We start from the raw sequence: 21,957 nt of genomic DNA, 5'->3' as shown, positions 1-21,957 counted from the left end.
TAATGACTTGAAATATGATGCTTTATTAATTATGACTAGGAAAAAAGAGAGTAATATGTTGATCTGCTTCAAAAAATTTACAACAGGCAATACAGAAACCCTACCAACCCACCTGACTTGACACCCCCCACGCCCGGAAGAACGGCAAAGTTCATGTTATTAATACTCTACTGTTAAAACTACAAAACTAGCAACCTAATAAATCAAACGAGCCTTTCAGTCCCGTAGGAACGAAAATTCACGATAGGATTTTGCCGAGGCTACCGTCTCAACAACGTTCCCCAGCGGCAGCTATTAACATTTGTACATGCGTGTCATAAGTTATGTTCTCACTACAGGTCAAATGGATCCATCAAGGTGATCAGGGCAAGAATTTACAACCTGCAAAATAGAAACCCTATAAGAATGAAAACTCGGCAGCACATGCAGAGATATGGAGAGCTTTCCGAAGCATTTTTGAAAACAAGACAAAAAGTTTAACCAATATGCACAGCATATCACTCAGTCGTCAACTATCAGCAATACCACTCTGTCAATGATCAGCAACGGTTTATGCATGTGTAAAAGGATTAGGAACTCACCTAATAAATAGTAGTCAGTTCAGTCATCTATACAACTCGAACCCATGTTCCGCCACACATAGGACAGCAATAAGCCCAGCGGCTGATCCACCAAGTCTCCCGCCCAGTTTGATTCGCTGGAGTAGTAGCACCTGAGGAAGCAAAAGCTGAAGTCTGCCGCAAACATCTTATGCACTGCATGCACACGAGTAGAAAATAAGATTCAAAGAATCACACTATTAAGATGGGGAAACAAAAAGCATGGACTTTTCATATCAAACCTTGTACCAAACCCCTTCTAGACCAGTCTTCCATACGGCAGTAACAACATCTCTCCGTGATCCCATTATACCAAGATATGCCCCCAGACCCACTGAAGTGTTTAGGCCAAAAGCTGCATCTCTTTCAGACATCCTGCGCTTCCTTGGCCACAGGCCATGGGCTCCATAATAAACATCACAACTTTCCAAAGATCCGGAATCAGGTGGGTCTGAAGAATTACATAGCTTGGGGGTATCATCTTGAGGATCCATATCATCTGAATCAGACCAAGGCCCACCATACATATTGCGCCTATGCCACTCTTCGGCTGGAGGGTGGAGTTCTAACTCTCGGAGTAACAGACCAGCAGCATCTGCACCTCTAGGCCGGGGCATATTCTGTATAGCCAATCAGTTAAAAAGATTGTAACTGTGAGATTTCAGATTGTAATTGACACTAAAAAATTAGCTAAAATTACTGTACAGAATTTTAAACAACCAGTAAACAAGAAAGTTAATCCTCTGACAGAATAAAGTTGCAGGCATTGAGTTTAGCAGAGCATTATTAACAAGAGCAGAATCCGTGCAACTCCCATCATCATGAGTGGTATTTTAGGAAATACAACTATACCTGCATATGAGGGCCAAGGGATGCTTCAACAACCTCCGGAAGTACAGTATAATTGCCATCGATATAATGCAGCCGAACCTGAATGTTGCTGCTTCCCACCTGAGAAACTGGCAATGAATGTGCCAGGCTTGCTGTTCGCCGGCAAAGATCCATAAGGATGAGGAAAAGGACTTTCACCTGCAGGACAGCAACAGAGTGCATTATGTCATTCTACCTTCTGCTTATCAATTTTCTTTGATGAACGGAATTATCCAATTAATTGAAAATGTCCAAAAATGAGACATTAAGATTGAAAATCCCATTCACAGTTCACAAATCAAATGATTTAAACCAGATATGGACAACTAAGGCAACATGTAATATTTTGTGAGAGATCTTGGAAGAAGAGAGCATCGATTTCTACCTCCTCAAAAGTGTAACCCTGACCAGCATTTCCAGCACCCAATCTTGACCTTCCAGCAGGTCCTTCTTCAACTCCTTTTGCTCCAGGTATCTGACCGGGCCGAGCTACCTGACCCTCCTCCGGTCTGACCATGGTTGTAGATGATTTTGCAGAAACAGAACTGACCTCCTCCGCCTTTCCAGATGCGCCAGGCTGTGGCTTTTGCATATTTGCATCAGTATTTCTCTGTGCTCCCCCAGAGAAACGGGGTAGCTGAGCTCGCCGAAAGAAAAAACAGAAAAGCAAAAGCTGGCATAGCCTATGAAGGAAATGGCAATCCCCAATTAGCCTAACGGCAGGTGTGCCAGGAAATGTTCCTGTATTGATACTTATTGGCATGAAGGAGGACGGTCCACTAATGGGGTTTGGAGCTGAATTGGAAACTCCATCAGAGGTGCTACTAATCTTTGCAATTGCACCCTGAACCCAAGCTTGCATCTGGGTGTTTCCTGTTGATGTTGGTGTTCCACTTTGACCCCCTGAAAAATGTAGCACTACGTTGTCAAAGAAATGCTGCATTGCAGACAATGCAAAATAAGAAAAAAATATATAAATATAAAATTTGAATGATGCCCGATTCTCCTAACATAAATAATCAGCAAACACCTCCTGAGTAAGTCTAACTTCCAAATGGTTTTGGGATTTAGAACACCCATATCTGGTCAATCCTGATGTAAACCATTATTTCAATTCGATTTTTTTTAAAAAAAATTCTTTTGCATCTGAATCCAACTCTAGAAAAAACATCTTTGGTTTCCATAAAGAGTAGAAGAATGCATACTGACCCTGACTGGTTGCAGGAGAAGCCGAACTTTGGGTAGGACTAGCCACCATATTGCGATTGCTGCCAGCCCCAGCATGGCTCGCCAGTGTGCGACAAAAACTTGCATAGCGCCGCAAGCGAGTGATGAAATGTGAAGCTAAATCAAGAACTGCGTCGACGTAAGCCTGTGTTATGTGGATAGATTAGGCAAGTGAGATTTGAAGAAAAATCATAAACAAACAATATCCCAGCACACGTGAGCTGACTGGAGGAAGGTTCAACTAACCATCTTCATATCCATACTTGGGATTTAGAAGCCCAAACTAGCGCATTACTAGTCTTTCTATTATTTATTTCATAGAAATGTGGGCAAGGGCATAACCCACAATCATGCACCTATATGACTGGATCCCACATTGTTGACTATATTTAAAATACATATGGCAAAAACCACCAATTAAAATGCAAGAAACCACCAATTGTTTGTCAAACGTGATCATTTTGCAGTGCATAACTCTCAACAAGAGAAAACATAAGTTTAAGAAGTTTAACAATCAACAGAAAACCTGAATATGTGGAACTAGTGCTGGTTCAACAGCCATTGCTTCAGGATCAATGCCTGATAACGTTTCGCCTGACGCCTGCCATGGCTCTGGTACCAAAGCAGATGGATTTATTAACGCTGATTCTATTCCCTTCCCAAGCATATCAAGCAACAACCGCGCTTGCATGTCTAGAACCATCGCCCTAACTTCTTGTGCATTTGTACCTTCCAGTAGCCTGCACTTTATCCTGTCGAGATTCTGCATCAAAACAGATATAATTTTCTGAGTCAAATCACCAAAAGTAGTCAACAAAGATGTGAAACTGAAGCTGCAACGATAAGGATGCATGAACTACTTAACCCTGTCCTGAAAGGCTGAACCTAAAAACAGGAATAGAAAAGGATAACATATGTGCCATGCAACAGCATGAAACGTTGATTGAAAACTTGAGTCTTTAGGCCAAAAAGTCATGCACAATGCCTCAGCTTATAATTATAATCTAGCCATTTCCCATTTTAGTCAGTTTCCCATGCAATCTGTCTTAAAATATTCTGAAACAACTTTTCTTATATGACACGCCAAGATACTTTTACAATTACAATCTCCAACATGGGAAACAGGGAGGCCATCTAGGCGATCTTTTGCTTGGCAAGTAGAACTGTCAACATCTCTTACTTGTACCGTCAATTGGCTTTAACAGCAAAAGTCCTTTTTCTTTTTCTTTTAAATTTCAGATAAGAATTTTCAACACTACCACCACCAGGCCATTCATATAAGAAAAAAATTATCGGTCATGAATTCATTTAAAATTCAGCATATATCACTACTTGCACAAACAAAATATATTACATCATATCTGAAAAATTTTATCAAAATTCTATAGCCGCCCACTAGAGTAATTATGAACAAAATATAATAAAATGTTAATGCATCAAGATTTATAACATTGGAAAATGCAGCAAATAATTTCACTAAAATGACACCTTTGGTCCTAATTTTCATTTACGTACAAGAAAATCTTGAAAAATCTGCGCCATAGCTAAAAACTTACAGGACCATACTGTTGTCTGTGCTGAGTAGAAGGAAGAGAATGAAAATCTGCATCCAGTACTGCAATGACACTGTTCAGAGAAACTGCAACAAACAAAAAACCACAATCAGAAGTTTGTGCACATCATTTACGAAGAATTTTTCTATAAAACACATTTATAATGGATTGGAGACCTATCATTTGTTTCCTAAATTTTCAAGAACTACTTTGCTATTTATCAGTCACACAACAATACCACCAAAAAGAATCCAAAATTATTACCAATGCCATCCTCGGCAGCACTCTGTGTACAGCCAACAGCATCCCACCAATCAACCCCAACCAAAAGACTCCACCAAAACCTGCCATGATGACCATCAATCTGTCATAACTTAAACATCCATAAAAACTCATTTCAGGGATTCAAGGTTTATCAAGGTGGAAGAAGTACCTTTCAGCAATGGCCCGTTCCCAGGTTGATGAGTTTGCCTTCACTTGGCTGCTTGGAACAGCAGGAGGAAGAACACGTATTATTTTTAAAACTGTACGGTCCTTACCACTATCATGCCAAACAGAAGCTGAGCAGCAGCTTGTCGACGAGAAGGCAGGGGCAGCAATTGCAGATCCAACGTTAATCTGGTAGTTATCAACAGGTGCAAAGTTCGGACCAGAGAAGATGTGAACCCCACCCCGGAGGAAAGCAACAGCAATCTCACCACCATGAGCAGAATAGACTATTCGAGCAAGTGTTCTAACATCACTTGGCAGGTCAAAAGGATCAAAACTGACTCGTTTTACTTTCTCTATGCCAGAATCAGGAGTCTTCCTTGCATCAGTGGTTGCTGTTGTCGCTGCTGCTTGGTGACTTTTAAAATCATTAGTTGGTTGTATGCTTGTGTCCACTTTGGATAGCCAAACAGTTTGCATTGGTGCCTGCCCACCAAAACTGGAAGTAGGATTTCCAAATATTTGGTGAAGAACAACAGGCTGAAGTGATGATTCCCAGCGTTGCACTCTCCATCCTGTAATTGATGGACCCTCATCTGGATCATAAGGAGACATGTATTGTCCTGCACTCATGAATCAATTCATGCAACTACTATAGTTCAGACGTATTTCTAAGCAAACTTAGTTTCTAATCAGGGAAAAAAAAAAAAAAAAAAAAAAAAACAGTAAACACAAGGCAGAAAAGATGGCAAGGAGGTCCATTCAAAAGGTCCTGCAATAATAAAGCGCAAAAAGTACTTTTTAAAAGGTGAGAAAATACATAAGACTACCACTCAACAAGAACAAAGAAGTATGGAAACAAAGATTGTACGAAAACGAGAAACAATGACACACTGGTTTATGTTATTCAAAATTACAACTCTAACAAACCAATTTTCTGAGAAATTTTTCGGGGAAAAAGTACATCTGGATTAGAAAAGATTAACAAATAAACAAATAAATGCATGCTTCGTTACACCAACAACTTGCAATTGAATTCCAAACACAAAGAATAGAGAAAAAAAAGGTTTTCAAGGAAGAAGACAATTAGTACCCTCAACTATGACAACAGCTATGACAGAACCACCACGGGTTGGATCAAAGGCAACCGCAGTAACTCCAGATCCCCATGTAGTGGTAGTTGCAGATTGAGATGCAGACTCGGGACTCACATATGCTGAAAAATTAGAAACTGGAGAGCAATGAAGTGGTACAGTATCACTGAAATCTGGATCTGTCTGCTTTCGCCCTTGCTTTGCTTCAGATAATAGATAATCTTGCCAGCTAAACAAATATGCAGCCAAAGGGGAAAAACCTGCCCAATTGGGTGGATTCATTGAAGGTGGGACCCCATCAGTTGTGCTAATCTTTGGAGTTGCATGAAATCCATTTCCTAGGCCAGGAGCGACCTCCCAAACAACAACCGTAGATGGGTTTACAATTGGAACGCCTGCGACATGCATGGCACCACTGTCTGTTATGATAGCATCAGCTGCCATGATCCCACTAGGCCCAGCACCCAAGAGTCCCTTGCTTGTTTGAAACCACTTTGGTGCAGCACTAGTCTGATTAGGAGGATACTGGGACCAATGAAGCTGAATAGAGCCTGAAGAGAAAACAGAACAGACGCACAGAAAACTGGGCCACCTAGCTGAAACAAATAACAAAATATTGCATCAGATACCACCGTTCATACATTCTATAATGAAAAAAGGGGAATATAAGGAAACTTGAAATTAAGAGAGGTTGCAATGAAGGAAAAAAACCTGAATTTTGAGACTGCTGTGAAAGAAATTTTTCTTCAAAAGTTGACTTTGCATTAGAGGATGTACTTGATTTTGAGGAAAGCCACCTATACTGGTTCATAAAAAATAAAAATAAAAAAATAAAAATAAAAAGATCAAAAAAAACATTAACCATCAACATCATCTGAAAAAAGGATACTGCAGTCACACCAGCAGACATAAAATGCGATGTTCGTATAAACAATAAGCAAGCTAAAATGTTACCTTTCAAAGAACAAAATACATTCAGATGGGCAGAACAAGAAACACAAAAATATCTTTAAAAACCAAATGAGTAGCAGACAACAAAATTGCTTACTGGGGACACTCCTGACAGCCACTTTGTAACAACTGCAATATCCTGCTGCCATTCATACTCTCGTTGCCAGCGGCTGGCATCGCGTACAAGATTAGTTGGCCCCTAAACAGATAGATCAAATATAAACATTTCTTAATATTTATAAAATAAAATAAAAAGGAAAATTGGCCAAGATTATTGCAATTTAGCTGTTAGTGGAAAAGCCACATCAAAAGCTTGCAAGGGGAAAAGTTATCTACATAAGAAGAAATCAGTACAACAAGTCTAGCTTACTTGAGAAGGCTGAGTCCAGATCGTTACTCTCCCATGGAAATTGGCAATTAGTAAGGCACGAGGGCAAGAAGTAGGAGACCATTCAATAAACTGAACAGAATCACGAGGAGAATCTGAAAAATCATTCAAAACCATCTTGGTTCACAGAATTATAACCAACATTTAGGAAAGCAAAAGCAAAACATCAAAGGTCTTCCTAACCTAGCATCGAATGAAAAAGACAAGCAAAAACATATGCCAACTCTCAGGAGGGAATTGTCATCCAAATGAGATAGGATTTGAACACCTAATGAACTAGCAGGTAATAACTGTTGACCGCAGATGCTAAAAAACAACTTCGTATGCAAGAGATGAAAAGAATTTGACATATGTAGATGTTCATAGCAAAAACATATTGGCATTAAGCAAGTCAAAAGAGAATTATAAAGCCTTCATAGTTAATTATCAAGCTATTCACTGCATAAGCTGCAGTGAAGAAAACTTAGGCAAAGAATCTAAAGAACCAAAGGCTCTTATGAAAGCAAATAAATCATTTAAGTACCTGCATTGACATTGAACACTGCACACTCAGTTGGTCGCTCTGGGATCACAATATGAATGGGAATCCAAAAAGGTGCATTTGCATTAGAACTACAGAAAAATCCATAACAAAAAGAATTGTCATAACTGTACACAAATGTAACTAATTAATAGGGAGAAAATAAAATAAAATATAGGCCAAACTTAAGCAAGCTTAGTGCCCACCAACCAGGCTGCCTAGTTTTTACACTCTAGAGATTCCTTGATGATCCATTTGGACCCTATACGAAGGGAGGGAAGATGTTCTATTTTGAAAAGTAACTACTATTCTTAACATTCTATAAGGATTCATCCTTTTCTTTTCATAGTGCTTTCTGAGGTCCAACTAAGAAAAATAAATGCCAGGTTCCATAATCACGCATATTATCACAAACAAGCAATACTAACCTTGGAATACTTGCACAAGTTTCTGATGCACAAGCGATGGCATTCAGCTTCCCGCACCATGCAACAGCACTGGAGAAACAACAAAGAGACTACACATAAAGCCAAATCTTCTGTACGTAACTTAAAACATAAATGTAAGATGGCCAGGACAATTTAGCAGTATCATGGTATTAAGGAAGTAATATCTATTCCAACTACCTTTCCTTTATACTTCTCGTTTCCAGAGTTCTAGTTACCTTGACCATCACAAAGCTGATAACTCATACACCTCTCAGACTAAGGCAGGAAATTAGTATTAAAACTAACGATTGAATTACAAAGTGAAGAGAGGAGGTAAGTTCTCCTGAGTTGTAAGAATGAAGCAGCCATTATCCAGTGCAAAAAAATTCTCATGTCCACCTTTATTTACATCATAGAAAGTTATTGATTGGTAACGGTTCATAGAGCAATGGCGTAACTAAATCAATAAAGACCTAAAATTTTGGAACCACCCGCCGTAGAATCCCCCAATATCAATCCTTCTCTCTCCACATTTCAAAGTCAACAACTTTTCTCTCCTTCCCATCTCGGTATACACTATATAACAACAATTTCTTGTTTCATTTCAGAAAATTTTGAATTTTTCTCCTTTAACACACAACTACAAAGCTCAAACCGACACAAATATTCTCTTTATATTTGTAGTACCGCTTCGAAACCAAAATCTAAACACACTGCAATCACCCCCAATAAAAAGAAGCATAATTCAATGAACAAAACTCAAAACCTAACAGACTGGAGCTCGAATTTCAAAATTTACCTAAAATTGCGACAAAGCTCGGGGACGCTCATCTTATGCTGCAAATTGGACCTGGGCTGCTTGAGCCTGATGCAGAAGACGGCGGCGGGGTTGACTGCGTCTTCCTCCATGGGATCGTCGGGCTCGTCCACCGGCTCTTCCTCTTCGTCTTCTCCCCCTCCTCCAATGCTCTCAATACTCCCCGTTTCGGGCTTGTCGCTCTCAAGGGAATGAGCCACAGGCTCGTCGTCAGAGTCCTTCACTTGACTCATTACCCCTAAACCCTAAAAAATTATATATACAACGAATCACAAAGCAGAGAGAGAGAAGAATGTGAGTGGTGGAAAGTTATAATTGAAGGCGACAGGTATCACTGTGTAGAGAGAGAGAGAGAGAGAGTAGTGGGGTTGGTGTGCATGTTTGAAAATGTTGAGAGAGAGAGAGAGAGAGAGAGAGAGAGAGACTGGATTGGAAGATTGAATTTTTGTTTTCTGTTTTTGCTTTTGAGGGCAGGCTCCAGGCAATTTTGGTTGATATTTTTTTAGGGTTTTTGGGTGGTAGACAAAGGCATGTGGTTCCAAAACCCAATTTCCAGGCGTTGGTGGTGTTGGATTTTTAATTTTTGGGTGTCAACATCTTGTCTTCCCTGGATTTTTATTTTTTAAGTGTGAATCACGTCACTTATTTGATCGTACTAACGAAAAATGAGACTCCTTGTATTGGAGTGTGGCCGACTTAAGGTCTTGTGGAACATCAATGTAAAAAGAAAATAACGAGTCTATTCTTTCGAATCACATCGGTCATACAACGACGAACGCATAAATAATCGCAAGTTTGACGGGTATCTCGCGCACTGCGTGGCTTCCAAACCAAGGACTTTCTCCAACACATTGGTCCTGCGTGTGGAATGTGTGACCAAGGGAGGAGCTATGCAGCCTTTGACATTTTGGTAGTACATAATTTGAGGCTTTTGACAATTAGCCCATGCCAACCTGCTTTCAACATTGGACGGTGCTATCAATACACTTATTTTTACCTTTTATATATCCCTTTTAGTTTTCAACCGTTGCATCGAATGGATTAAAAAAAAAATGAACAAGAGTGTGTGAATATATTGCTACTTCAACTTTGCCCTTATCTAGTGCACAAAAGTCATATTTTTTTAAAATTCAATTTATGTCACTGCACCTTTCAAGTCCAACAATTTAAATTTTGCCCACCCCTTTTAAAATTCTTGGCTCCACCCTTCGTGTGACCTTATGAGTGGCGTTATCCATAAAAACATTATTATGGATAAAAATTGATCTCAAATACACAAACTTAGAAAAGGCAAAAAATATTAGCGGATAGTTTTCTTTTAAGTGACAACAATGAATGCGTTGTGTTGGTAACCTACATTTGTTATTAAGCAAAATATTAAAGTGATTGGTTAACGTAAAATTAAATTTCGAAAATAAAAATGTCGCATCCTATCCACCACACATAGAAACTTAGAATAAAAATATTTTCTTAAACAATTAGGCGAGAGAGAGAGAGAGAGAGAGAGAGAGAGAGAGGAGGGAGGGAATATTTTCTTAAACAATTAGGCGAGAGAGAGAGAGAGAGAGAGAGGAGGAGGGAGGGAGGAGTCGACAGTTTCTTGGTCTGACTGGGAAGGAGGAGACATTGTTGTGCTGGTGATGTGCTTCTCTGTCTAACACTACAATTATATATGCTTTAATGTGATTGTAATTTGTATGCACTAAGTTTGTGAAATCTAGGGCGTTCTATTTTTAGGAAACTAGATATTAATCTTTGAAAATGATTTAGTTTAGACAAATACCACTTGCAAGATTAACAATTGAATTAAGGGAGTTTTAACGAAAAGCCCATAATACTGTTCACTTTAACGAAAAACTACATTTTTACACTAAAAAATCAATCATGGTACTATTCACTTTATCCTTTATTTTGTCCTTATCATTAAAACTCAAAGTTTTCAAGCCTTTTTCATTAGTTTTTCTTTGAAAAAAGTACCTGACCAACGCTAGCCGACATAATTCCACATTAGTTGTCATTTATTTCTTTGTTATTTTTCAAATTATACCCTTTTGTCAATGTTTGTAATGAAGACCCCATTTTTTTTTTTTCTTTTTCTCTTTTTTTTTTTTCTTTTTTTTGTTAACAATCATAGGACGTCATTTATTATAACTTATTTTCAGGATGCATATGAGATATTTTTTAGTAGTTTTTTTTTTATTCTCGTTCAAATTTCAAACTGATTTTAGTTCATATTCGAGAAATTAGTAATTCATTTTCTAAAATTAAGAGGGCTATGTACATTGTGACATCCCACATCGCTCAGAAGAGTGATCCTTATATATATATTCTCATCCCTACCTTGCACGAAGCCTGTGGGAGCTCACTGGCTTCAGGTTCCATGGGAACTCTGAAGTTAAGCGAGTAGCGCACGAGAGCACTCCCAAGATGGGTGACCCATCGGGAAGTTCTCGTGTGAGTTCCCATAAACAAAACTGTGAGGGTGTGCTGGGGACCCAAAACGGACAATATCGTGTTACAGTGAAGTCGGACCCGGAAAATGATCCCACCCGAACCAGGATGTGACATACATAGTATATTGTAATGGCATCACCATTTTTTTATCAAGGGCTATGTACTAAGTTTGTGAAATCTAGGGCATTTTATTTTTAGGAAACTAGATATTAATCTTTGAAAATGATTTAGTTTAGACAAATACCACTTGCAAGATTAACAATTGAATTAAGGGAGTTTTAACGAAAAGCCCATAGTATTGTTCATTTTAACGAAAAATTACATTTTTACACTAAAAAGTCAATCCTGGTATTATTCACTTTACCCTTTATTTTGTCCTTATCATTAAAACTCAAAGTTTTCAAAGTCCTTTTTCATTAGTTTTCCTTTTAATTATGCCCCTGACCAACGTCAGCCGACATAATTCCACATTAGTTGTCATTTATTTCTTTGTTATTCTTCCAATTATACCCTTTTGTCAATGTTTGTAATGAAGACCCTTTTTTTTTTTTTTTTTGTTAACAATCATAGGACGTCATTTATTATAACTTATTTTTAGGATGCATATGAGATATTTTGTAGTGGTTTTTTTTTTTTTTTTTTTTTTATTCTCGTTCAAATTTCAAACTGATTTTAGTTCATATTCGAGAAATTAGTAATTCATTTTCTAAAATTAAGAGGGCTATGTACATAGTATATTGTAATGGCATCACCTTTTTTTTTTATCATGGGCTATGTACTAAGTTTGCGAAATCTAGGGCATTTTATTTTTAGGAAACTAGATATTAATCTTTGAAAATGATTTAGTTTAGACAAATACCACTTGCAAGATTAACAATTGAATTAAAGGAGTTTCAACAAAAAATTCATAGTACTGTTCACTTTAACGAAAAACTACATTTTTACACAAAAAAATCAATCTTGGTACTATTCACTTTACCTTTTATTTTGTTCTTATCATTAAAACTCAAAGTTTTCAAAGCCCTTTTTCATTAGTTTTTCTTCAAATTAAGTACCTGACCAACGTCAGCCGACATAATTCCACATTAGTTGTCATTTATGTCTTTGTTATTCTTCCAATTATACCCTTTTGTCAATGTTTGTAATGAAGACCTTTTCTTTTTTTTTTGTCAATATTTAGGTGCATTCGACTAGATACTATGATTTAAGTGCATTCATATAGGTACTATGATTTAGATTCATTCAAATAGATACTTTGATTACATATTTAGGTGCATTCGACTAGATACTGTGATTTAGATGCATTGTGGTAGGTACTATGGTTTAGGTGCATTTGCCTTGGTATTATGATTTAGTGCATTCAATCAGGTACTATGATTTAAGCACATTAGGACATTGTTTAAATGCATTCGATTATGTATGCATTCGATTATGTATAATATATGATTTGGGGTATTTTTATTTCCTCTATGCTTTGACTGGTGATAATGAATAATTTGAATTAGGTACTTGTTTAATTCTTGTAACGTATCACTAATATTTTTTTGGACGTCTAGATGAGCGAGGTATGTTTATCGTTTGAGAAAGTCAAACAATAGTCAATGCCAAAAAATATGGAGCAAAATAAAACCAAATATTTAATATGGGCACTATGGGAACCAAAAAAAGGCATTAAATATTTAAAAACAAGAAAATATGAACTTTAATATTTATGATGACATGGAAATTTAGCCAAATGACTATAATGAATATATAATTTAACATAAGGTTTTAATTGAATTTCAATCTTTATCGAGGATTAAAATAGAGAAACCCTTTTTATTTAAAAAACAAAACTTGAAAGAGATGGCAAAAGAAAAGGCTTTGTGTTGATGAAACAACGTCAAAACTTGAAATTCCATTTTTTTAACACTAAAATAAATTACAACAAGGGATACTCGATCAAAGGATCTTAATTTCAAACATGTCAAATTATGATTTATATGATAATAATTAAAAATTACTGTATTAAATATGTAAGTGGTCAACCATATTTTCTTCACGAAATATATGCATATGCTGAATAGAGAGTGATTATATTTGTTCCATTACCAAATATTTTGAACGATTGATCTATTATTCCAAAGCACACATTGAATTTTTTTTTTTAATCAAAGTTACCGAAATGTCCTTCAATCTCTACTCAATAAAGTTTTTCAATGCAAATCAAAGGAGACTAGCTAGCTCTCTTCGGTCGTTCTAGTGTCCTTGGCCATAACTGCTGCAAATCCACCTTGCTTAGGTGATTTTGAGGACTCACGGTGGACCTACGACGGACTCATGGCGGACCCATGGCCAGGTCCGTTGCTAGGCAGCCTTCCATGGCCAGATTGGTGAGGATTCTCCTTTCTTAGATAGTCATGGTTGCAGATCCGTACGGCTATGTTGCACATGGTTAAGACTAGCAAGTTCTTTTCGCACTGTGAAGATGAGCCGACGGTGGTTTCTTTTTCAATGGAGCTGTAACTGCGTTTGTTTGTGCCGATTGCGGTTTGCGTGACCTCGTTTTTTAGCGATTTGGCATTGTGTGATCCTCAGTTCTGGACCTGCCACCGCTGATCTATTGTGCCATATTCAAACCGATGTGCTCCTTGTGTGTTGGTTGCGGTGGCTATGTAGGGGATTTAATATTGTTCTTTGTTGTGCTTTATTATCTCCATATCAACTCCCAGTTGACACCGTTCTTGTAACGTATTGTGTTTGTGTTTGTGTTTTCTATTAATGAATTATCTCTATTGCTTTGGTTTAAAAAAAAAAAAGTATCAACAATTAGTCAAAGTAATCACAACCAATTTCTAAAAATAACATCATCCATAACAATGAATTTTATTAGTAGTAGCATGTTAAGCGCCTCACGATACTATGTCATATAACAAATTTAAATACTTGCACGAGTTCAAACTCTTTCCCTTTTTAAATAAACTTAAATAATAATAATATTACTTGAATTAAAAATCATTCGACAACACTAAGGGCGGAAGCCATTAAGCTCCATCATGAGTTGGAATTATAAATTTCTAAGACATCTATATATGGTTCAAGTCAAAAAACAACTTTTGAAAATAATGCAGACCTATATGGGTAATTGGAAGCATGAGCCTTGACGTTGAAACTCACTTAAACCTTAAACGGATGGATGTACGTGTATACTTACGGACTTTTAACTTACTCATGAATTAGTGATATTTTAATTTTTAAATATTAAAAGAGATTTTAAATTCAAATTAATCTTATCGTTGATCAAAAAAATGATGATAAACATTATTTAACAATTTAGCATGCGCGTGTTACGTTGTGAGCTCATAATATACGTTGTAAGCACCAACAATTACGCATTCAATTAAGATAATGTAAAACCAAAAAAATAAGTTGAATTGTATGGCCTATTACATTTAATCTCCATGTCTTATCACTTTATATTTTGTGGTACAAAAATCACCAGATGAGGCGAAATATATTCCAAGCTGAACGTTGAAAAATCGAGCCCGGACAAACGGTAGCAGACAAATTACACGCAGGCATATGTTGACCATTGCAAAACCTCAGTATATTGATTTTCTGGTTACGGTCGCATATTTCTGATTATGATTGCAAAACCTCTACATATTGATTTTCTGATTATGTTGGAAAATTAGTTGCTTAGTTTATATTATTTGTAATTTTTTTGGGTCAAGAGTGTTTGTTTTAGTATTTTTCTATATACAAGAGTGCTTGAATTCATTTTTTTAAAGGGACCAGTTAGTGGCTTCATCACAACATTCTATCATTTTGAGGATCAGGAAGACTGACAAAAACATTTCAGTCTTCCCCCGACCACCATCGTGTTCACAAACATTAGGAATCGAACATTGGATGCGCCGTGTGAAATATGAACATGAAATTCGTCCCCAATCACTGCGTCACCTTGTGATGGTTGTATTTGTTGTTTTAACAAGTCATTCTCAGTGTAGTCTTATGAGTTATGTACGGTTTTGATCAATTAATATTGTTCTCTTTCATTTAATACAACATTATTAATAATTTAATATTTTGTTTGTTCGTAGCGTATTTTGATTTTTCAAAATATATACGTATATATATGTGTGAGGTAATTAGAATAATTGGTCTTCTTTTACCGATGATCCATGGTCGTTGTTGATATGATTGCCAATTATAACGGTTTGGAATATTAATAAATTATGTCTCTTTTAAATTGAAACTTACATCACGAAAAATACAACACATAATTTTCAAATGCTTGCTACCATTTGAGTTCTTGACTTTGAAGTCGAGCACCCTTCAATTTTTAAGATCCGGGCATTGGGTGGCTAGCGACCTTTAATTCAATATCAATATTGACCACAAAAAGAATTAAGACAAATTAAGGAAATAATCTAATGTTCATTTTATATTTTTGTGTAAGTAATTTATAGCTTTGTGTCTACATATAGAGATATTCAATATCTTAGTAGATAAAGTGTTAAGTTTATACTCATCCGTTTTGAGTTCAATACTCTCATCTGCTCTAAATTATCAATTGGAATTGTTTCTAATACTCCGATCCTTCTCCCCTTAATAATAATTTAAAATATAAAAAATATCCAATATAATGTGTATTTGATTAGATCGTGATATATATATATATATATATATATATATATATGTATATGTATGTATGTATGTAATATAATAAAAATAACTTAAGTAAAGTGCATTTTTAGCTTAGAGACAAATTAAGCACCAACAACATTTACTTATGATGCATGTGCTTGCAAAATATATGTTGTTGGTGCTTCGTTTTAGATTATTAGACATAGGATACTTAACTTGAGATTAAACTAATATCTAGGGCGCTTGACTTATAAGATATGAAAACCCGTTGTACAAATTAAATAAAAGTATTATAATCAATATTAAAAATAAAAAAAAAGTTTTATAGCCAAAATGGTCCATGAGTTTTGTATACTTTGGTCCCTGTGATTGTCTACCACTAATCATTTTGGTTAGTCCGTGCAAAATTATGCTAAATAAGGATCAAAATGACAAATATACCCTTACTTTAATAAATAATGGGGCAACATAATTTGACAAAAATTAAGGGTATTTTGGTCATTCTATTCTTATTTAATGGATATTTTTCAATGAATGACCAAAATGATTGATGGTGGACAAACTCAGATGGACCAATTATATTGATTTCAAATATCAGGAATTAAAATGAGGAGTTATGCAAATCTGAAGAGCTATTTTATAAAAAGTTTCATTTGCACGCCTAATTGCGAAAAAAATTATGGTTCCGCGATTACAACATGGACAAATGGCGAGTTTAATTACTAGAGCAAAAAGCTTTGCATTTACATTTAAACGATACATTCTTTTGGGATCCGATTTCCTTGATTTCATACGGAAACCTCATACTTCTTTTTACATTTTACACATCCTCTTAATTCATGTCTGTCTATCGAATGAATCGAAGCAAATCAAATGACAGAAGTCAACGAAATGTGTGGTAGATGAAATAAAATGTATAAATAACACCATCCTATACGAAAAATATAGATTAGTTGCATATGCTTGCATGTGTTAAAAATGAACGAGGCTAGAAAGAGAGAAAACGGTATTGCATGCTGTAAATTGCTTTAACATTGGTGGTCCAGAACGGACAACAAATTTTGGAAGTGGTTTTTAATAAATTAACCCAAATTAATTAGTCTAACAAATCCATTTCATCTTATTTTTTTGTTTGTTTACATATTCTGAACTGTTTAATTATTCAAAACTATATTTCAAGAAAAATTATTTTTTCAGGGATCAAAACAAAATCGTTCAAAACTTACTAAAAATACCGTAAAACCCCTGTAAAGTTATACTGTTGGGACCAAACCAATTTAATTGATGTGTAGTTAAAAATATTATTTATTGCCTTATTTATCCTTGATAAATATTGTATGTTCTAAATAAGATTTAATGGGCACTAAGTATTTTATTTCTTGCATATTTTTACACTCATTAACAATTATAACGATGTGGATGCATGTTTTATTAAGATGAGACCAAGAAAAATTTTAACTTATTACAATATGAAGTTTGTTTCAGTACATAAATGAAATATTATCTATTGACTTATTTATCCTTAATGAATGTTATATTTCCTAAATAAAATATGTCAAACGTGTTTTCTTAAAACGAAACAAAGAAAAATTAGACTATATCCACAATTTGGGGTGCTAGATTCAGCCTCCCGCCCTTGCGCAATGCATTAGATATGCTTTTAGTAGGAGAAAGAATTTAGATATATCAATACTATGTAAGTTGTTCTACGTTATATATGTGATTTAATACAATCGATACAATGACAAACGATGTTCCCATAAAAAGAGAAAAAATGAATAATGATGTCATTGTGAGCATAGCAAAATGGAATACTGATGTCAATTAATTACAAGACGCAAATTATGAGCAGCTAAAAAAAGTGTATTTATCAAATATAGCGAAATATTAGCTCCTAATTTAAATAATATCAGTTTTTATAAAAAATTTCAAATATATCTAAAATATCACTTAAATAGACACAAATACCCTTAAGCTTTAAACTTAATAAATTAAAAAACCAAAACCCTATTAGATGAAGAGTTCTCACAGCTAAACCTTAAAATTGGAGGAGACCTAGTGAAGACATTGACTATTGGTGAAGAATTGTGCATCCCTAAACGAAGATGAGTGTAGATGGTTAATTTTTTGCACTTTTTCTCGTATTCGTTTTCTCTTTGCTTTTGTAGTTTATTCTTTCGATTGAATATTTATAGAAGAATGAACTATCAATTTTTGTAACATTATTTTCTCAATTTTCCTTTGGATTATATGTGCTTCGTATTTAATTTTCCACCTTTGCATTATTAAGGGTGTTGTCTGTGTCCGGATTATGTTTTGAAGGTTATCATTAACTGTGGTAAGGGAACCGACACGTCTTAGAAAGTACAAAAAGCATATTTTAAGGTTTACAGAATAGAAATTCTTCAAGTGCATATTAGAAAAATTAGTGAAAGCACCACTTGATTATCGCACAAGAATCTTTTAATCAACAATTAGTTATTTGTATGAATTAAGGGTATTTGAGTACATTTAAGTGATATTTTGAATATATTTAAATGCTTTTATAAAAATTGACATTTTTGAAATTAAAGACTAATATTTGGCTGTATTTGATAAATACTCCCAAAAAAACACTGAGAGAGGAAAGAGAGGAGAGGAAAAAAGGAAAATGGTCACCTTCAAGTTTGAGCAGCAACAGTGACAGTTAATGGAGATGGGAACACAAGTACGAGTCTACGGTTCCGTTTCCGCCCGCCCATAAAGGTAAACAAAATACACAAATCACACCTAAGCCTGCATTTTAATACCAAGAGAGACGGCCACCAAAAGCTTTCTCCTTGTCCATTTTTTTTTCCTTTTTATATTATAAAAGATTGCACTTTTTAAATATTTTTTTTTTATTAACTGACAATTTCAAGCTCTCTCTCGCTCTCCATGGTTGCTGCCAGAAACAGATGCTAAAGGGAATCAGGACATCAAAACTTGATTGGTAATCAGCAAATCCACGAGGTGGGTTTTTTCGTATATTCAAATCATATTAGTTAGAACTTTTGGTGTTTTGAGGAAATTTTTGTGATTATTTGGTTGTGAAATTTAGGATTTTGGCAACATGGGTCGGTCCAAATCTGATTAGGGAGGGCTCTCCGATCAAAAGGGAGCTGTTTTTTCTGTAAATTTGAGAGAACCTAGAAGGTAGGATTTGATTATTGTGGACAAGTTAACATGCGTTGCAGCTGCTTTGGTGCTTCGGTTGCTGAGAGGAAAAGGAAATCTGGTTCTGGTCAATTTGGCCATGATCTTGATGGTACGGACATGGTTAAATGTTCCCACTTTTTGGTTTTGTTATTTTTTTACCTCCATACGTTGGTTTTTATTCATGTGATTCTGCTGGATCATCATTGTAATTGTGATTGATTGTTTGTTTTGTGTGTTGCATAGAGAATGTGCTGGAAAATATCAAGGCCTTCTCCTACAATGAATTAAGATCCGCGACGGATAATTTCCATCCGAGTAATAAGATCGGGCGAGGCGGTTTTGGAACTGTTTACAAGGTACTCAGATTATGCATTTGTCTTGTAATAGTTATAATTGGAAGTTTTGCACCAATTATAGAGAATTCATGATATCTGTGGTTCGAATTATGTTAGTTGTTTTCGATTCCAAATTTGTTGCAATGACAAATGAGTTGGCTCAAAATATCAAGCAATTGGGTTTTCGTTTTAAGAACACTTCAAGTTCTATCCTTATGTTTTTTAACACATAGATGCAATGTTTGGTCAGCTAAAAACTCTCACCTATAGTTCAAGATTTGAGAAAATTAGTGATTTTGTATTTTCCTAGTATTATGTTTTTGCTTTAGATCATGCGGTGATTAAGAATGTTAGCCACCAATTTGGATTGAATTCTGCGACGTTTCTTGACAGTAATTTCTATTTCCTAGTTTCCAAGCTTTCGTTGCTGGTCTTACATTTCAAAGGACAAACTTTAATAATGATTATGCATTAATCAGAATACGTAGATGGTTTTTGTCCATGACATTTCATATTGTCTTAGTAGTTTAGCTGCGTTTTGCTAGGGAACCCTGACAAGTGGAAAGCATATTGCTGTCAAGACACTTGCTGCTCAGTCGAAGCAGGGAGTCCGTGAATTCTTAAATGAGATTAACACTATCTCAAATGTCCGGCATCCAAACCTTGTTGAGTTGATTGGGTGCTGTGTTCAGGAAGCTGATCGAGTTTTGGTCTATGAATATGTTGAGAATAAAAGCCTTGATCATGCATTATTAGGTAAATGGATGAATTTTTTAGCATGTAAAGAAAACTGTAGTTACACAATACACAAGGATAAGTCTAATTTGTTTTCCTTTTGTTTGTAGGTCCAACGAGTAGAACCATCAAACTGGATTGGGAAAAAAGATCAGCCATTTGCTTGGGTACTGCCAGGGGTCTTACGTATCTTCATGAAGAACTGGTGCCACATATTGTACATAGAGATATCAAGGCTAGTAATATACTTTTAGACACAGATTTTAACCCGAAAATCGGAGACTTCGGGTTGGCTAAACTCTTCCCTGATGATATCACTCATATCAGCACAAGGATTGCGGGAACAACGTACGTTACTTTCATATTTCTAGTTGATTCAGTTTCCTTGATTGATTCAGTTAGGAATTTATGTTGCATTGTATTTTCCTTGCTTAATTCAATAGGAGATTATACAGAGAGTTTATGTAGCTGCTTATGCTTTAGTTTTGTTTTTTTCAGTGGTTATTTGGCACCAGAATATGCATTGGGAGGTCAGTTAACCCTCAAGGCCGACGTTTACAGTTTTGGCGTTCTTATTCTTGAAATAGTATGTGGAAGAGGCAGTGCCAAGGGAGACTGGGGTGGGACAGAAAAGTTTCTGCTTGAATGGGTGTGTTGTTTATTTCCATCTTTCGACAAAATTCTTGGCATCATCAGATTCATTCATCTTTTCCTTGATCATACCCGCAATCTTATGTTGCAATTTTGTACACTTTGTAGCTGTTGAGGTCATATGGACTTGTTTCATTTTCCATTTACGTTCTTTTCCACGATTATACTCGCAGTCTTATTCTGCTTCCTCTTACAACTCTTTCGTTTCTTCGATAGGCATGGCAGCTCCATGAAGAAGGGAGACTGTTGGAGCTAGCTGACCCGGAGATGGGGGAATTTCCGGAGGAAGAAGTCCTTAGGTACATGAAGGTGGCATTTTTCTGCACCCAAGCAGCAGCAAACCGAAGACCAAAGATGAGCCAGGTTCTTGACATGCTCTCGAGAAACATAAGACTCAACGAGAAACAACTTACAGCCCCAGGTTTCTTCAACAGTTCAGGGAGCCTGAGCGGACCTTCAAGTAAAAAATCATTTTCTGAAACCACTACCAGTCAGATGAGTTCCGTCCCCGACGCTATAACTCAAGTAACACCTCGCTGAAGAACAATGTAATGTGATTCGGAGGCAGACGAAGATGAAATTATCTGCAAGTCCGCAAGAAATTATTCAACAGTTCATAATTTTTGTCAACCATTTTACACGCTTTTTTTCTTCTTTTCTTTTTAGCCATTTTGAGTAGGGAGAGGGTGGTTTGAGCAGAGTCTATAATTATTTTTTTTGTCAAAAGCAGAGCTTATTTGAGATAATGAATTTGCAATGTTATTTTTGATCTGGTGTTATATTTTTTACTTCAGAGGAGTACAATGGAAGGCAAGAATGTTGGATAAATTCATCAATACACCCTTGATACGCGTTTTTTGTGGGGTATATTTTGTAATATATTTTAATGATCTGAATCATCTATTTTTATAACATCATTCATAGATTATTCTTGTAAAAAATTAGAGAAATTCAAGACTATTAAGATATTTATTTTCATTGACGAAAATGGTACGAATACGGTTGTACAAAGAGACCCTAAACTTTAGTCCACCGACCATATGGTTTCAAATTTGGTGCTTTTTGGTAGACATGATTTTTGAAGAAAGACTTAAAAGATA

At 35.8% G+C, this 21,957-nt stretch overlaps 2 protein-coding genes across 7 annotated transcripts; one reads left to right on the top strand and one right to left on the bottom strand.

The window, feature by feature from the left end:
* Positions 1–3: 3 nt before the first annotated feature.
* On the bottom strand, positions 4–9,396 carry LOC137726579 (mediator of RNA polymerase II transcription subunit 16). 4 transcript variants are annotated; one of them, XM_088693730.1, is made up of 18 exons: positions 8,859–9,107; positions 8,258–8,335; positions 8,060–8,128; positions 7,635–7,723; positions 7,094–7,206; positions 6,821–6,922; positions 6,484–6,574; positions 5,772–6,368; positions 4,683–5,301; positions 4,514–4,593; positions 4,253–4,335; positions 3,223–3,459; positions 2,679–2,841; positions 1,855–2,372; positions 1,452–1,628; positions 842–1,219; positions 582–755; positions 4–381 (listed from the first exon to the last, which is right to left on the bottom strand). In XM_088693730.1, the coding sequence occupies exons 2-17, from the start codon at positions 8,302–8,304 to the stop codon at positions 609–611; spliced, it is 3,510 nt and encodes a 1,169-aa protein (XP_088549856.1). In that variant the 5' UTR covers positions 8,305–8,335; positions 8,859–9,107; the 3' UTR covers positions 4–381; positions 582–608. The 4 variants fall into 4 exon arrangements, with proteins under 4 accessions (XP_088549856.1, XP_088549858.1, XP_068321613.1 ...); XM_088693732.1 differs by having other exon boundaries at positions 6,484–6,569; XM_068465512.2 differs by lacking the exon at positions 8,258–8,335 and having other exon boundaries at positions 8,859–9,396.
* Positions 9,397–18,564: 9,168 nt separating this feature from the next.
* On the top strand, positions 18,565–21,624 carry LOC137726842 (cold-responsive protein kinase 1). 3 transcript variants are annotated; one of them, XM_088693727.1, is made up of 8 exons: positions 18,565–18,704; positions 18,890–18,950; positions 19,039–19,245; positions 19,380–19,492; positions 20,017–20,227; positions 20,317–20,554; positions 20,705–20,855; positions 21,074–21,624. In XM_088693727.1, exons 3-8 carry the CDS (start codon positions 19,164–19,166, stop codon positions 21,395–21,397), a joined length of 1,119 nt encoding a protein of 372 aa, XP_088549853.1. In that variant the 5' UTR covers positions 18,565–18,704; positions 18,890–18,950; positions 19,039–19,163; the 3' UTR covers positions 21,398–21,624. The 3 variants fall into 3 exon arrangements, with proteins under 3 accessions (XP_088549853.1, XP_068321900.2, XP_068321899.2); XM_068465799.2 differs by lacking the exon at positions 18,890–18,950 and having other exon boundaries at positions 18,566–18,704; XM_068465798.2 differs by lacking the exon at positions 18,565–18,704 and having other exon boundaries at positions 18,731–18,950.
* Positions 21,625–21,957: the final 333 nt, after the last annotated feature.

Source organism: Pyrus communis, chromosome 5 (assembly GCF_041283825.1).
Source record: "Pyrus communis isolate YQ-2024b chromosome 5, ASM4128382v1, whole genome shotgun sequence".
In the NCBI taxonomy this organism is placed as follows: Eukaryota; Viridiplantae; Streptophyta; class Magnoliopsida; order Rosales; family Rosaceae; genus Pyrus; species Pyrus communis.
This window is presented reverse-complemented; position numbering and strand designations above follow the sequence as displayed.

Coding starts and splice junctions, on each gene's coding strand:
- LOC137726579 (XM_068465512.2), bottom strand. CDS start 9,109: ATGAGTCAAGTGAAGGACTCTGACGACGAGCCTGTGGCTCATTCCCTT. Junction 7,207..7,634: donor AGTGTTCAATGTCAATGCAG/GTACTTAAATGA, acceptor ATGATTTTTCAG/ATTCTCCTCGTGATTCTGTT. Junction 756..841: donor TAGAAGGGGTTTGGTACAAG/GTTTGATATGAA, acceptor GTGTGCATGCAG/TGCATAAGATGTTTGCGGCA.
- LOC137726842 (XM_088693727.1), top strand. CDS start 19,164: ATGCGTTGCAGCTGCTTTGGTGCTTCGGTTGCTGAGAGGAAAAGGAAA. Junction 19,246..19,379: donor ATTTGGCCATGATCTTGATG/GTACGGACATGG, acceptor TGTGTTGCATAG/AGAATGTGCTGGAAAATATC. Junction 19,493..20,016: donor GTTTTGGAACTGTTTACAAG/GTACTCAGATTA, acceptor GCGTTTTGCTAG/GGAACCCTGACAAGTGGAAA.